Genomic DNA, 17,003 nt, shown 5'->3' with positions numbered 1-17,003 from the left:
GTAAGATCCTTCTTCTGTTCCCTGCAATGTGTCTCACAAAACTCGCCCCTGAATTTAAATGGCATTTGCCTGAAAAAAGATTGCTTCCAAGTTAAGAGATTTTTGCAAAGCTCCTATCAGTAGTGATTTAAGTTGAAATATGTATTTAGAGTCCTATTTCCTGCAATACCTTGCTTGATCTGAAGTGTGGGAAGCATTTCAGAGGCCAAAGGTAGTAGCGAGGTTCCCATTCAGTTCAGAAGACGTGGAAGCTTTTGTGCTTTTGCTCCTGTGGCATCTTTTCCTCAGTAGCAGACTACTTCAGATGGATCCAACCTGAGCAACGTGTCATGAAAATGGAGAGTTAAAAACATCTTACTTGGAAATAAGAGGGTATAAAGTACTGGAATCAGACTTGAATCTGTATAGGACGAACTAAAGGGAAAACTTTGGAACAGATGGTAATAGTCAGTGTATAGGTGGGAGTTGTATGCTTTTTGTCCTGTGGTTTCTTGGACAGATTCAAAGTCCAAGACAAAACCGGTATTTATTTCTGAAGTTTAAAATCCTTTACAGGGGGTTTATTTTACTTTTATTTAAAGCAAACAAAAAAAAAAAAAAGGAGGGGGGAGGAAATAAAAAGTTATACTTGAATTGAGGCTTTCTTTTGTGCATAATAGTACCAGTGTACTTGAGCAGAATTTTGGTCTTTGGATTTACGTTTTCACACAAAAACACTTATTATGAAACACTGTTGAGGAGGACTTAAGAAATTACATGTGTGAAGTCATCTGGCAACACTGCACTGGTCTAACACTTTTTCTCCCTTTGCTTTACAGATGATAAAGCTTCAAGAGGTATTTAAAACCTTTTACCTGGGAAAACACAGTGGTCGAAAGCTTCAGTGGCAGACCACTTTAGGGCATGCTGTCCTAAAGGCAGAATTTAAGGAAGTAAGTTTGTTTCATGCCTAGCCTGTTGGGATAAAATTTAAGTCAATTATTTGGAAACTAGTAATGTATTTTTTATAAAGGTAGTAACATTTTTGTGGAGAAACAATCACAATTCAATACTGTTATTTTGTATAGAAAGTAGGCTTTTGATAATTAAACTGAAATACTACCTAGCTAACAGAAGACAACAATGTGATGCCTTTAGGTAACGTTTGTGTTTGTTTGGGAATTGTTGCTCATTCAAACAAAGAAAATTGTAATAAAGCAGGAAATTATTGAAAGGAAAAAAAATGCACCATCTTTTCATTTTTAGTATGGGATTATTTTTATCATGGAAATGCTGGTGACACTTTTAGAATGCTTTGCTGATGCAAAAAGAGTCTGAAGGGTGTTAGTGGTTAAAATTTAAATGCTTGTTGGATTATTTAAGTCTTAAATACCACATTGTTTCTTAATGTGGTTTTGGTTTGTCTCATGGAATATCTTGCTAATAATGCAGCTTAATTGAGCCAGAGCAGAGACCCCAACAAAACAAAAATCTAGTTCTTTTACTACCTCATAATGAATATGAAACTTAGAGGTTTAGGCATTACATAACAGTAAGATGGGTAAGTTTGTGGTTTTTGATTGACAGAATTGTTTACAGCTGTCTGAAGAGTTGGAGTTCTTTATTTCCTTTTCCTTTCCTGTTTGTACAAACATTCTGCTACCGATAATACTGTCACTATATTATAGTAAACCAGAATTATCTTTTGTTTCTTTCATATTTGTTCCAATGCCAAGAATTCTTTTGTATTAGTTTGCTCATCTCTATAAAATGAAACTTGGATGAAGTATGAAAAGATTTGTTATTGATTGGTGCCAAAGCCACAATTAAATATATTGTAATGAAAATGAAGTAAATGATATGAAGTAAATACAAACCCATTCTAATGAGCTTCTGCTGTGTGCTGCATTGCTACTGAGGAGCAAAAAAAGGAGGTTTTAAAAATATCCTGTTTCCTCGATACTGCATTCAGGCAGATTCTTCTGTGTGCTAGGCATTCTAAAATGCACATTTCTTCTAGAAGCAGAAAAAAAAATGTATAGCTTCTGTAACTTGTCAGATTTGCAGGATACAATTCTAATTATTTGATATTTCTTTTTTAGGGAAAGAAAGAATTTCAAGTTTCACTCTTTCAGACATTAGTGTTGCTTATGTTTAATGAAGGAGATGAATTCAGTTTTGAAGAAATTAAAATGGCCACTGGTGTAGGTAGGAAGAATACTTTTTGATTCTAAATTTATTCATCAAGTGATTGCTAATTATAATTTGTTTTGTAAAGCCCTGATTTTAAGAAATTTGCCACGATCATTAGGACAAACTCTATGAGTCAATAGTATATAGACACCAAAAGAGGTGAGGAAAACACACTGCTGATACTTCCTAGTGTAGCTATGAACAACCTATTAGATTTACAAAATGTGTCGTTGCAATTCTTAAAATTCAAGTGGTGATAGACTGTTGTGTGTACAGATTATTTTTCCATTACAGTTTCAGATACTCTATTTTGAAAATAATCTGTTGTAGAATGCTCTCATTTTGGGGTGATGCTAGAGAGTATTTTCAGTTGAACTGTTCTGAGAACTTGCCCACCTGTTTTCCACTACTGTTGCTGGAGTGCCCTATTTACCATAGGTCTGATTTGTTAGGAAGAGCAGTGTCCTGTAGGGTGCATACTTTGTAGCTGTCTCCCTCTGCACTTGAAACCTGAAGGCAGAAAGGACAAAGCAAACTGAGGAAAAGTGTAGTTTTCTTTTTAACCACGTGCGGTATCTGCCTTCTGTGTTCTTATGCTCTTGGGTGATTTCTTTTGAATTTTTTCACTTCCTTGAAATAGTTGCAGCCACTGGCATTAAGAAGGATAATGGTATCATCTCTTTACTCTCTGGAACTTCTGCATCAACCAGCACGTCATACCCAGTAGCCCTTCACATGTTCAATCTTAAGATCAACCCAATACAGCAACTGCTGCAAAAGTATTTGTGTATAAACATGCACAAGTACTAAAATATTGTAAATATATTTACTAAAGTACTGTAAAACGAGCATATCAAGAACCCCTGTGGCAGAATGATGTGTTGCAGAAGGCAGTGCGGCCCAGGTGCTCCAACTTTTCAGCCTCAAAGCTTCAGGTTGCTTAGTCATCTGCTCTATTAATGCTAAGGGAGCTGAAGAAAACTCATGCCCGTGTGAATGATAAGCATCAGAATAGTCCAGAGAGGCTCATAGATCAGAGTACAATGGTTACAGATCAAACATAAGTTCATGCAAGCCTGATCCAGATGCTGCTTTCTCGTCTTGTATCGCTGTACCTCGGAGCTGGCATTCTGACTGCCTGACAGCAACAGATAATATCTGCTGCACAGAAATCCATTCCATTATAGCACAATAGAAAGGATTTCGGTAGAATGTTTTTAAGGCAGCTGGATAGAACTGATTGATAGTTGGGAGCTATCTATATTATGTTATGTAATTGCACTGAGCGCCACGTCTGTGTTTCTCTCCCCTATGGGGAAATAGTGCAGGAATGCAGGTAATAAGGACAGTTCATGGTCTATGGGGTTCTGTGGGGCCAGAATGGATAACAAAATCTGTCTTCCCAGGCTCTACTGACATGAGGCACTTGGAGCTGCTTTAGAGAGGTTCCATTCCCATGTAGCAGTCTCCCTACTTCTAAAGGAGAGAAAACTCTTATGGCCTGAAATTATCTTGGAAATAGGTCCCACAGTGCGCCCTTCCTGCCTCCTGCTATGGATGATCCTTTCACTCAGCAGTACCCTGCTGAAGGGTGGTATCCTGGCTAGTTGGAAAGGAACAGAGATTCAGTTATTAGAAAAAGTAGCTGAATTTGTGATGCAGCTGCTTGGTGAATTGACCGCTAAGGGCAGAGGTGCTGACAGCCAGGTTCTCAGAGAGCGACCTGGATGAACCAGAGGTCCTAGCTCATGGATACAAATAATATTGGACATGGTAGAAACCCTGGAGGGCAAAACTTGGCTGTTAGGGTTGCCATAGAAACTGTTTCTAAATGTTCTAAACACCATGTGCAGGGCTAGACAGACAAGGAGAATTCCAGTGTATGCTTGAAAAATGATGTATGGAAGAGGGTCTAGATTTATTAGGAAGTAGGAAAGCCTTTGGAATAGAGGGAACCTGGACAAGATGGATGGGCTCCATTTAAATTCAAAGGGAGAGAAGTTGCTGGAACGCTAAAATGTTTTAGAAAGTCTGTCAGGTTTATCAAACTTCTCCCTCCACCATCTAAAAATAATACAGTAGATCCAAGAAGAGTTCAGAGAATGGGAATAAAGATGGAAGATGTGGGACAGTTCTTTATGAAGACAGCTAAGTGTGCTAGGACTAAACTGAATAGACCATAAGGTAAACAGAAATCGGTGAGTAGGGATTTGTTTTCTTACTCAAAAAAACGCTAGAGGGCATAAAATGAAATGAGCACACAGTGAAAACTAAACAGCTTGTTGTAAAAGCTGGAAGTTTACAGAAATCAAGGAGACAGGTTCAGGGAAGAGCAAAACACTGAAGGTTTCTCAATGCATAGAAACCACTTCTGGCTAAGGAAGTCCCTGAGCCCTAAATTATTGGAGATTTAAAGGGCAGTAGGATGAGGAGAGGAGGAAGAGCAAGGAAATGTAGAGCTAATATATAGCTTTGTTCTTATATGCTGCCCTGTGCTCACCTCCTCGTGGCCACTGCCAGAGACAGGATGCTCAGGTAGATGGACGTGCTGACCCAGGGTGCCTGTTCTTCAGTTCTAAATTAACACTGAAAAGGATACTGAACCTCCCAACTCGGAGGGATTGCTTTACTTTGGTGTTCATGTGTGCCAGCTCGTTCTGGGTGGTGGTGGAAGCCTTGTGCAGTTTTTATTTAACTAACATGTATTTATGTTGAGACCTTATTATGAGGTGTTACCCAGTCTATGCACATTGGTGTTTAATGCAGAAAAGTGCAGACAACCATGCCTATGCCATAGGGCAGAATAAAATATTGCAAGTTGAAGTGTCAGTAAAGGGTTTAGAATAAGTCAGTAAATCAGACGGTAAATTACACCACCAACAACTAGTAGTATTCACCCAGAAGCTTTACAGGTGCTTTCTAATATAAATACTGAATTAGTCTGTTTAGTTTATAATTTAAGTGAGCCTTGGTGCAATAAGAATGGCCAGTGACAAGAGCAATGCTATTATTTTAATTTTTTTTCATGGAGTAATTCTGCAGATTACTGCAGGATAGCAGGACTGAAGAACAGAACTGGTAGGCTTATGGCTGAGTGTATATTAGGGAAGAGCCAGCATGATTTATGCCATGCATAATTGCCCTTTCAAGGCCTTTGAGGGAGTTGGCAAGCATATGCACCATCATAATCGTGCACTTGGGTTTTAGAAAGTTCTTGATAAGGGCTCCTCACAAGCTTTAAAATAAAATAAGTTTTCATGGCTTTGAGAGGGAGGTTCCTCCTAGGGGTGAATAATGGTTAAAAGGCAGAAAACAACAGGCAGAAATTAATGGGTAGATTTCATAGTGAAAGGAAGCTTGTATTTGTGATCCCCAGGTATTATTTAACATAGTCATTAAAGACCTGAAGAAGGTGAATACTGATGTGACAGAATTTGATGCTGGTTCATTAGGACGGTCAAATCTGAAACTCCTGAAAAGGTTTAAAAAGAATCTCACACTGTTGAACAATTAAGAGATCAAATTGCATCCGGTCTTGAATGTAAGGATGTCTGTAGTGGGGAAATAACCTTAACCACACATCAGAGATTGGCTTTATTAGACATCTGCTCAGGAATGAAGTTGTGCAGTCATTGTGTCCTTTGAAAACATCAACTGAAAGTTCATCAGTGATCAGTGGTAAATTCTGGAGAAGTTATTGAGAAGAAAGCAGAAAACACCATCATGCTTTGGTGTGCTTGTGTTTGGATACTTCATAAATTGCAGGTTGTGCCATCTCTAAAGGTATATAGTAGAATTAGATAAGGAAAAAGAAACATGAAGAAGAAATATGGGCATTATCAAACGGTTCCCATGCAGAGGATGGAGAGTTAATCTCTTAAACCTGGGGCATGATAGTTTGGAGAGAGGTGAAAAGGAGGAAATACAATAGTCTGCAGAATTATGACTGGCTTCGAGACAGTGAATAGTGAATTCACTAGCTCTCATAGCACAAGAATTCAGGCACCTTTTGCCTTCTTCATCTGTTAACTAGCCAAGTCAACGAACCTGTGTTGGGTGAGGCAGACATTTTGATCCAATCCATATAACATATAATGTAGTTGTTCTCGACTGAAACAGAGTAAACTGCCTAAAATTAATGGCAGGCCTTAAAGCGCTAATTCTCAAGCATCAAATCAACTCAAATTGAGTCAGCCCCCAATTTCTTGCATGTACATTGATTTTTAATTGAGAATACCATAAGGGTGATCATAAGTTATATTCTGCTTATTTAACGTGTTCCTGTGGACCTCTTACTATAATAAACATGATAAATAATGCACTGGAATGATATGTGAAGCATTTGGGATTTTCCAGTGTAATAAAAATCTGTTTGGCAAGTTTGATACTCTTCTTTCTCCTGTTGAAGCAGCTTTAGCAGTGCTTCCACGGCGCTTCCTCAGGTCTACCGGTCGTGTCTCCTCAGTTCCCTTGCTGACTACAGGGGAAGATAGAGGCAGTCAGATAAATACTTGTTTGTGTCACTCAAGAATTACACTGATGGTATCATAAAGAAATGACCAATCAGTATGGCAGAAACTAGTACGATAGTATGACTTAAACTTTCAGTTGCTAAAGCAAGCGCTTTCACAAAATACAACCTGTGTTCGGTGTTGCGCTTGGCAGGGATAGGACAGCAACAGCCAGAGTTCCAGTTCTTTAATATTTCTTTCATACATTCATTATCTACTCTCTATTTTTACAGAGGCAAATATGATATATTCTGTGGTTCTGCTGTCCAGACATTTATTCATTTATGCAGCTTCAGTATTAGCTACATTGCTGTGTTCACGGTATTACAAGTTAGTTTTGTAAATGTCTTTCACTTAAAGTAAGTGGGTATCTGGATATCAAAACCCCTGGGTATTGAAACAGGTTGGGCAACTGGTCTCTATGTGTATTTCAGACTTTTTCTGTTGTATCTGTATATTCCATTGTTATCTAACACAAAATACATACAGTTTTGGGAGTAAAAAAGTCACACTCACATAAATTTTCTTCGTGCTAAGTAGAAGAGTACTTCATAGGCAATTACCACATTACTGAAAAAACCCAATCAAAATATCACGTGGATTTCTGCCCTTTTAGGATATCATTGTCTTCATCTGTATTAATTGGCCATGGTTGGAACTTGTGTTTTCCAGTCACCGTAACAATAAATTATCACCAGTCTGTTTAAAGAGATGAGATTGTCCTTGGTACATTACTACATTTAGAAAATGTATAAACTGTTACTCGGAGAAATAATGGTTGCCTTCTCTTTGGTAACCATCATGTGTTCAACCTTCATGTGCGGTGCAATTATACTCTGTAGTTTTACCTGCCTTTCTTATTATCAAGAAAGCCTCTAGGAGCTCTAGTTTTTGCTTTTACTTCAGTGATTGATAGCTAATTGCAGATTCCTTCCCTTTGGCATACTGTAACCTGCAAATTAGCATGCAGGGCAGAAGCAAAGCTTCAAAGTATATTGAGTGTTTTTAACAGCATCCTTTGTTTGGACAAAAACACAATTCAACAATCTGCATTTACTGAAGGTGAAACACCCAAAAAGTGTGAAACATCATAAATGCCTGTTTAGTCCATGTGGTTTGAAGGTGTGTTTTTTTTTTTTTTTTTTTTTTTTAGTAATCGTAAAACAGATGGAAGTTTAACTTTCACACAGAGTGACCTGTTCCTTTTTTGTTAAAGTATTTTAGAAATAATAATAGCGTTAATCTCTTACTCAGCTAGACTGCACTTCAGCACTAGATTGCAAAACCTTTCAATTTTTAGACTGAAACTCTGTTCAGCAGATCTGACACATTTGGTGGTAACTTTATATTGTGAATAAAAGTATTCTAGAGACTGCGGAGGCTGTTTTAATGCAAAATCTTGATACAAGACTTTGCAACATAATTATTATAATGTTTTAGACCTCATTTTGTCTACTTGTCCAAATGCTTTTAGCTTTAAATCTTACTAGAGATTTTCCTCACCCACTTGTTTCTACTACTTTCCTCTTGAGGGGGAAGTTTGTGACTCTAATAGCTGTCAGCACTGCCTTCTCACAAAACATCTTCCTATCAGTTTAGACTTCTGGGTTTTTGTGTTGTTGGTTTTTTTTTACTTTATTATATATTTTCTGGTGTCTGTTAAAAATAGCGATGAATTTTTTTTCCTTCTAAAGTCCTTTTACTACCAAACAAAACTAAAACAATAAAACCAGACTCATGTTAATGTGAAATCTTTTCTGAAACTACTTGTGGATAGAAAGCTCGCTGAGATAAGCCTGAGTCCATCTGTCTTCCTGACATGCACAATTCTGTGTATGCTCTCAGCGCTTACCTGTGAAAGATGTGAGACCAAGTTTGAAGGCTGTAAGTTATTACCTAACTAGAACTTAGCTGGAAGAAGGTATTAACATAAACCCAGTAACTTTTCTATTGTCTTTCTAGATTAATCACATAAAACTCTTTGTGTTAATGTTTTGTTCTGCTTTCTCCCATACTTTGAACTTCTTCACAGAGGACAGTGAATTAAGAAGAACCTTGCAGTCTTTAGCTTGTGGAAAAGCACGAGTATTGATTAAAAATCCAAAAGGCAAGGATGTAGAAGATGGAGATAAATTCATCTTTAATGGTGATTTCAAGCATAAATTATTTAGAATAAAGATCAACCAAATCCAAATGAAAGAAACAGTATGTATTTACTTTTTGCATTCATCCTGTTTATGTTAACTGTTTATCCACACATCCCACGTGGAGAGAGAGAATCTCTGCATTTCCTCTCATAATTTTTGCATATGGACAAAGGAAACAGGTGTTTAATTTTTTTTTTTTGTAGTCATGATGACTCACAGAGGCAATGAAGAGGTTTCAAACTCACTGAAATTGAAAAACAACTCAGGTTCCTTCCTGTGCTTGCAAATTTAAATGCCTATATGTTAAATGGATAGGATCTTGTACATGTTTCAGTCCATCTTAGAAGTTTTCATGGTATGGCTGAATCAAACGTCGCCATGTCACTTCTTTTCTTTATTTAGTGCGTAAGAGACTTACTAAAGTCAGGTTTGTCCCTGGTTTTGCAGTGGATGTCTCTGTTGTACTTGAATCCCAATTCTTGACACAAGGTGATGTGTTTTAATTAACAGAGTTGTTTCCTTTTTGCCTTTGCATATTAAAATTCCTGAAAGTAAAATTGGAGTTGAGCAATTTGATACAGAAGACTACTGTATTTGTCAAACTGTTATGTGTTCTCTCAAAAATCTGAAGTTATTTTTTAAGATTTAGTTTAATTTATCAAAGCTTTAAAATAAGATATGCGTTATGTTTTTCTTTACATGATCCTTAATTTTATCTTTGGCTTGCTTTAGCAATACACTTCAGGATCACTTAGTTTTTAGCATGCAGTACTGCATGCATCTGTCTTAAAGATGAATAAGGCTATATGAGTTTCATTTTGTTGGAAAGATTAACTATAGAAATATAATTGATAAAATAATAGCAATAAAAGGTGATATGATTTGTGGTGTTGTATTGTTCTTCAGGTTGAGGAGCAGGTCAGCACAACTGAAAGAGTATTTCAAGACAGGCAATATCAGATTGATGCGGCTATTGTACGAATAATGAAGATGAGAAAGACTCTTGGTCATAATCTTCTTGTTTCTGAATTGTATAATCAACTGAAATTTCCCGTAAAGGTAACTGATTTTGTTTTTCAAACCATCCTAGGATTATCTAAAAATATGTAATATATTTTTCCATTCAGCTGCTCCATAAGAGTAAGAAATGTGAAATATGTCTGAATCAAATACAAAGATTAAGGTATTAAAATGAGTGTGTGAACAGAAATAAGACAGAGTATCAGTAGGAAATTATATTTAGAAATTTACTATGGCACATTTTCTTATGTAGCTGTTAGTCCTATTTTTTCAAAATGTAATATAAATGCAAATATATTTTTTTAACTGCTTTACTAATCTCATCTTTTCTTGTAGCCTGGAGACTTGAAAAAAAGGATCGAATCTCTCATTGACAGAGACTATATGGAGAGAGACAAAGATAACCCCAATCAGTACCACTATGTTGCATAATGGGGATGAAATACTTTTACTTATTAAAAAAAAAAAAAAAAAAAAAGAACACCAAACACAAACCAAAATCATCCACATATATCTTCAGGACACCGAATACCTGTGCTGTTCCAGACTTTCCTTTTAGCAGATTTCAGGTTGATGTATATTATTCAACCAGCTGCATGCACTGCTGTGGAAGAGAAGCAAAATGACATGTTAATTGATCATCCTTGTCAAGACTCCTTAAAAATTTTAAATGTCATGTTTTTATTTCTTTTAGTTACTCTTTAGTTCTTTTAAGTTCTTCAAAATGTAGTTTTACAGTTGTGTTTAACGCTGTCATTGAAGTTGGATGGAAAGGTAAAATTACCTGTGTGAGAAATACTTCTGTGATGGATGCAAGTCTGGTTTCTTTGTTTATGTGTTCCTAACAGCATCCATAAAGACCCTATATGCTGCATTCTTTAGCTACAATGACAACTTGGGTAATTTTTTAAAACCCCTTAATTGATGAACGCTTATGTATAAGCAGTGTTGTTGAAATACACTGAATTTTTGAAATTATACACCATGAAAACCCTTAAACTTGTGTTTAATTAATTTTCTTTCAAATGATTATAAACTTCAGTCTGGTTTGGATAAATCAGGTTTCGAAGTGGGATCCTTGAAGTGCCAAGAGGACAACTGCATTCATGTGTGTAGTGAGTTGTTGGGTTATTTAGCTAAGAGATGGATTATTATTTTATTACTACTTCGGCTGACTTGGGTGGCAAAGATTAGATCTGAGTCAAAGAGGCCCTACCTCATTTTGGGGCAAATGGTGTTTATCACCATTGATGTAATTGCCGTAACATTTAGTTTTGCCTTGAAAATAATATGCAGGGAACCTACTGTACAGCGTGCTCCACTTAAAAAAAAAAAAAAAAAAACCAAAAAAAAAAACCCAAAAAAAAAACCCAACAAACAAAACCTTTTTTAAAAAAAAGACTTTTATGGTCTTGATATTGTGAAAGCATAGTTTTTTGTCTTGAAAGACTAAGGATTTTGTGAGTACTTTGTTACGTATTGTATATATGTAAGTTGATTTGAATTAAAGAATGAAAGACACTGTAGATTGTTAGATAATTGTAACTATAAGGAAGACACCTTTTGTGGTAATACTTACAAGACTGTTTATTTTCCGGATTTGCATACTGGTGTTTTTCATTCTGAAAAAGAGCTACCAAAGGAGTTTTGATCATGGCATAAATGAGAATTTAACTGAGCAATATTTTCTTGAGAGATACCTTACTAAGTTTATGTAACATGGGTTTTGTGCATCAATTAAAAGGCTACCACCTCTTCTTAAAGTAAACATTGCTAAGAGTTGACATCTTGTGGATTTACTTATTAAAGTCCTTGTTCTGTCATCTGGTGTCATTAATTGTATTGCATTCTTCTGAATTATTTTTGTTCCCTTTGTGTTTAGAAACTAAACACATTTAGTTTATTGTATTTAAAACATATTTAATATTGTAATTTAATGTAGACTTATTTTAATATTTGAATCTTCAGTTAATGCAAATAAAATATTTGATGCTTATTAGTTTCTTAGCCTTTGTGAGAATGTGGCACTTCAGTTTATTTGTGCAGTTTGTTCTTTAGTGCTAATTACACCATTCACCTTGTAATTAATTCACTTTCTATGCATATGGAAGCTGATCAGATCCATCTTATTAGACTTTTAAAACAAAAAGTAATACGTGCCTCATAGAAGTGTAATAGCCAGAGGCTACATCCACCCAGAAAGTTGGCAGTAGTATGCAATAACTGATACCAAGCAGTGAATGTGTACCACCTTCCCTTTCTGAACCTAAATTGCCTGGTTCAATGGCTTTAAACAATAGATTAAAAGCAGTGTTGTTATAGTGAAGATGACTGAAATGGTTCTGCCTTATGAAGCGATATTAATTGATTAAAAGTGCCAAGACGTGCAGTCTTTCTTAATTGCCGTAGAGTAGAACTCTTTGGCTAAATTACGCTGGTATGGCCATTAAAAATGAGTTGTTCCATGAGCAGTGGAAATAATGAAGCCTGTCTTTTTGTGATGCATGACCTTGGTCCTCTACTCATCATCCCCCCGCAAATAACCTCAAGCAGCACTATGGCAGAGGGGTTTTCTGCTTAGTTATGGCTTTCTGCTCGTGGGAGCATTGGAAGCTCAGCCTTTATCTAGCTGCTGATCTCCACCCATCCTCTTACCCCCAAACCTACAAAGAATGTCATGACCTCTGAAGATTTTTACTCTCCCAAATGGGTCTGAAAATGGCTTCAGAGGATCAAAAGCTATGGGAGAGATTGACAAGCCAGATGATTGTGACTCTCTTTTTCTCAGGTCCTCATTTTTAATTTTATTTACTCAAATTTTTCTTCCTGAGATTTGGTATGTGCTGAACCAAACAGGTAAGCACTTAGTTTATTAGTCAGCATAGTAATCACTTCTTCATAGCAAAATAGCTGCTTTTGATAGCTGGTCATAGAATTTGGCTGAGCATCCAGTCTCAACCAGCTGTTGGTTTGATGCAGGCTGTTTGGTTCGTATCGCCCCCTTCCCTGAGTGTGATTGTGCCCGCAGGGCACAAATTGCTAAACGTTTCTTCCGGGAAGATCACCCAGTGTTGAAGACTTCAAGCTGTAGCAAAGTAACAGATTTCTTCTGTAATGCATCTACATTCAGAAGATGTCTTGAAAACCGGGATCTTGGCAATTCAGTGTCCTTGGAACAAATTGTGTGGCAGCTTCTACGAAATGACAAAAATAACAGCAGGAACCTGGGATACAGGTAGGGGCTCTCCAATCTTACCGAAACCTTCCAATTGAACTTCAAACTTTCCAATTTTACTCAGTTTAACTTAAACATTCAGATAACTCATCCAGACAAATGTTACATGTATTTAAAAAGCAATCTTCCTAAATCTGATGTCCTGTCATCTAGCTCAATGTTTCCTGAGGGAAAGCAAATGTGAGAATTCAGGCTGATGGCTGAGTTGCAGGTGCTCCCCAACTCCGGCAATTACAGCTCTCCTTACCAGCCTCCTTCCTGCCTGCTCCTTGTGTCCTGTTTTCTTAGTTCTGTATTTTAGCTTCCTCTGTATTCCTTCACCCGAACCTGGGTTTATCATGTAACTCCCTTGGTCTGCTGCACCTTCTTTCTTTCTTTCTTTGTGCTATACATCTTTGAAAAAAAAAAAATATTACACACCTTTCAAGCAACTCTAGTGCATTGATTTGTTATGTAGACAGGCCTATTTGTAGGTTTATGATCTTTGGCAGGTGCATCGCAGAGAGTGGACTCTGTACTATAACCTCGGTTATCTATTCCTAGCAAGTCTCTTCAGAAAGAAAATAACCCAGTGAAGTCATATAATATGCAGCAAAAGGCTACAGGAAAAAATGAAGTCATGTTTCATGGAAAGTCTTTCCTTATAAAAATTCCCAGCCTGTACTCTGTCTTCCATGCTAATATTCTGCCTTTGCAGAACAGTACTAAGAGCTCCTGAATATTGTGGGTATTTCCTATGTTCTTCCCCATAAGCAGCCATTCTGTATCCATGGCTCTTCAGGGCCAGGAGGTGTACCGTGGTCAATCTGGAACTGTGTGCACTTTGGTTGGGCAGCAGCTCTGCCAAACAAAACACGTATGGGCTGGGTATGGACTACATTTCCCTTGGTGATGGCACTTACTTGGATCTCTGGGATGTCCATATACCAGCTTTTACAGAAGCTGTAACTTTATGTTTGTTTATGTCTTACCCTGCTATCAAGTTTGATTGATGTTGGCCAACAAGTTATTGAACTGTGAGGCTGATGGCCAACATGGTTGCATAAGACTTGTTTCATTAGGAAAACAGGCTAACAGACACCCTGGTAATATCTCTGCTGACAATGACACAGAGATTGGGTTTTGTACAGTCTCCACACCACCATAAAGGCTTAGTAAGCTAATCATCCACAGCATGTAAGATCAACATATGCTGATAACCTTACGTGCTTTACTTACCAGTTTTCTGCCACAATATTGTTGCTTGATGCAATTTCTCTATTAATTGGTAGTTATCCAAGCATATGTTACTTTTCAATTTATAGACACCAGTTTTCCAGTAGAGGGGGGAGACTACTGCACAGCAAGTTTAAACCTGACATTGGGCCTCCCTCTCTCTTTTGTTTTCTGGCAGACTTCAATTTGTTCGCAGACCTCCTTCCACTCCTGGTGCAGGTTCCAAAAACAGGGATCAGAAAATGAGAACAGACGATGTCCCACCTCCATTAACCTCAACTCCTCTGCAGATGACTCATTCAAACACTTGACCAGAAATGTTCCTTATGTCCTTTTTCAAGCTGACTAACTTCTGCTTTTGGCAATACATGGCAAGAACAAAGATTGGTAGAAGTGCTGGAGGTAAAAGCAAACAAACCGAAACATTTGTGTCTCTAAAAATGCACAGATAAAAAGGCAGCATTAAGAAAGAAATTTCTGTTTGTAGCAGCAACATTGAAAAAGGCAGATCCCCAAACTACCCTGAAGAGCAAATAAACTTCTCTAGGATGTTTTTGGGAAATAGGAAGTGCAAGAGAACTGAAAGAAATGTCAGGGAAAGGTCATCATGTTTAGAGCAACAGGACTAGACTTCAGCAGTTGGTAGTAGCTAAATTGCATTTCAAATTGGTTCTAAGTAAAAATGTATGAAGGCAGCTTGGGAGCATAAATGATTCTGTCATAGAGCTGATTAATCTGGCATACACTGTAATGAGAGGGATGACATAGCAATCATTTTCAGAAAGCAGAAGCACCCTGCTATTGGCACACTCTCCAATAGTACTAGAAATAGGATTTCAGTAGCAAAATGAGTACTTCTGAGGTTTCAGATGAAGAAAGTATATCCTTAGCAGCTTAGATAAGAAAGAGCATTGAATTACAAAGCAATCAAATGGCCTGAACTCCTTATCTTCATTACTATGCTAACATCTGAGAATGTTGATAGACTAACTTCACCTCTTTTTTTCTAGTTTTCTCAAAAAAAAAAGGATTTCTGAAAACTCTTGATTATAAAAACATCTGACAATATCAGAAACTATGTGAAAGTGCAATTAATTTTACCCATGCAACCACAAGTCATTAGCAGTCCCTGTTTTGGCTTGGAGAAGACACATGGATTTTATGTATACGCAGGTATACATAGATGCGTCACTTCAGAGATAATAGATCATTAACTTCCAGTGCTTTTATACAGCTGGGACTGGATTAATTCTAGGCAAGATGACTGCATTTACCTTACACTGCCTCTACACTCAGTGGCAAGAAATAGATCCTGGAGGCAATACAGTACTTAGGTGGGTTAGTTGCTCACTGAAGCTGTTTCTGATGCTTCTCTACCACCTCCCTGTCCTGGTTTGAGGTAAAACAGAACCAATTTTGTTCAGTAACTTCGTTTCTTAGCTAGGCCTCTCTAACTACTGAAATTAACAGCATATTTTGCAGACAATGTTCACTCTCTCAGAGTGATAAGACCAATTGTTTATAGCTGATGCCCAGGCATGGGATGCAGAGAGGCTCCTGCTTATACTTATCGCTATAACACCCAAGGCTAACCAACTTTGTTATTTGCCACGTTGGAGGGTCGGAAGCGGAAAAGCATAGTGGGGTCCCACCTGCAGGGAGGAGCGGACAGGACAGGTGACCCAAAACTGACCAACAGGGTATTCCATCCCATCTGCCTCATGCTCAGTATAAAAGCTGAGGGATCAAAGGGTCAGGGCTCTTCCTTCAATGGCCAACATCTGAGGAGGACTGTTTGTCTGCCTGTGATCCCAACCCTGAATGCAGATCCGGAATCCAGTTCCCGTCCATCACTGAGTCCAGCCTGGGACTGCCCCAGTGCCAGCTGGTGACGTGATTGTCATCTCGGGAGCTTGATACGGTTTTGTATATATTTCATTATTTCTTTTTATTTTATTCTTAATATTTCATTAAAGTAGTTTAGTTCCTTCTAAACTCATAAGTCTCTTTTTCCTCCTCTGCCTCTCTCTTTGAAGAGGGGTAGAGGGGAGCATCTGTCGGTCCCGTCTGGGGTTCCTTAGGTCCCCAGTAGCCGATTTGGCCTAAACCATGACACTCCCCTTTAACACAGGGGTGCCAGTGCTGCATTCCCCACTGGGAACCAAAGTTAAATGCCGAGAGCTGGTAAGGCTGACCTGGGCCCTGATGTTCCCTGCAGCTCTCATTGGACGTGTGTGACAGTTTGCAGAGCCCCCAAACGTGCTGGTGCCCATTGCCAAATGCACCTACGGCAGGTGAGGGCTGGGCAGGTGGCCTGTGCCAGGGCGGCAGTGCCCCAGGGCCACGCCATGGCTGTCTTCAGCGCACGGTGGGCCCCGACCGTTAGGAACAGGGCCCTGATAAGCCCCAGGTCCGGGGGTTCGGGCCTGGGGCTGAACCGCAGCACGCTGGAGCGATGGTGCGGTGCTGACAGGCAGTACGCCCGTCTGCCCCCGCCTCCCCACCGGCCCCCGCACGCTTCCACGCGTGAAAACCGCCCAACCGCCTTCGCACAGCTGCGTTCGCACACACCTATGCACCCCCTCACGCGACCGACCGACCGCCGCCGCGCCCCCGGGCCCGCCCCGCCTCAGGGGCGGCCGTTGGAGTGCGAGCGAGCCCCGCCCCGCCCCGCTCCTCCCCCTGCGAGACCCCTCCCACCTC

At 38.7% G+C, this 17,003-nt stretch overlaps 1 protein-coding gene across 3 annotated transcripts in view; it reads left to right on the top strand.

Annotated features, from left to right (window-relative positions):
* The window catches only part of CUL4A (cullin 4A), a 40,620-nt gene extending 28,771 nt beyond the window's left edge, over nt 1-11,849 (top strand). Inside the window, exons 16-20 of one of the 3 annotated variants that reach the window (XM_082478972.1) lie at nt 819-932; nt 2,082-2,187; nt 8,716-8,888; nt 9,737-9,889; nt 10,187-11,849. In XM_082478972.1, the coding sequence (XP_082335098.1) occupies nt 819-932; nt 2,082-2,187; nt 8,716-8,888; nt 9,737-9,889; nt 10,187-10,282 (642 nt within the window). In that variant the 3' untranslated portion in view covers nt 10,283-11,849. Of the gene's footprint in view, nt 1-818; nt 933-2,081; nt 2,188-8,715; nt 8,889-9,736; nt 9,890-10,186 lie in introns of those variants that run through there. The other 2 variants (XM_082478973.1, XM_082478974.1) reach the window with 2 other exon arrangements.
* Nucleotides 11,850-17,003: the final 5,154 nt, after the last annotated feature.

Source organism: Vanellus vanellus (assembly GCF_965231255.1).
Source record: "Vanellus vanellus genome assembly, chromosome: 1".
Lineage (NCBI taxonomy): Eukaryota > Metazoa > Chordata > Aves > Charadriiformes > Charadriidae > Vanellus > Vanellus vanellus.
Note: the sequence above shows the minus strand (reverse complement) of the source record. Positions and strands in the feature narration are given on the sequence as shown.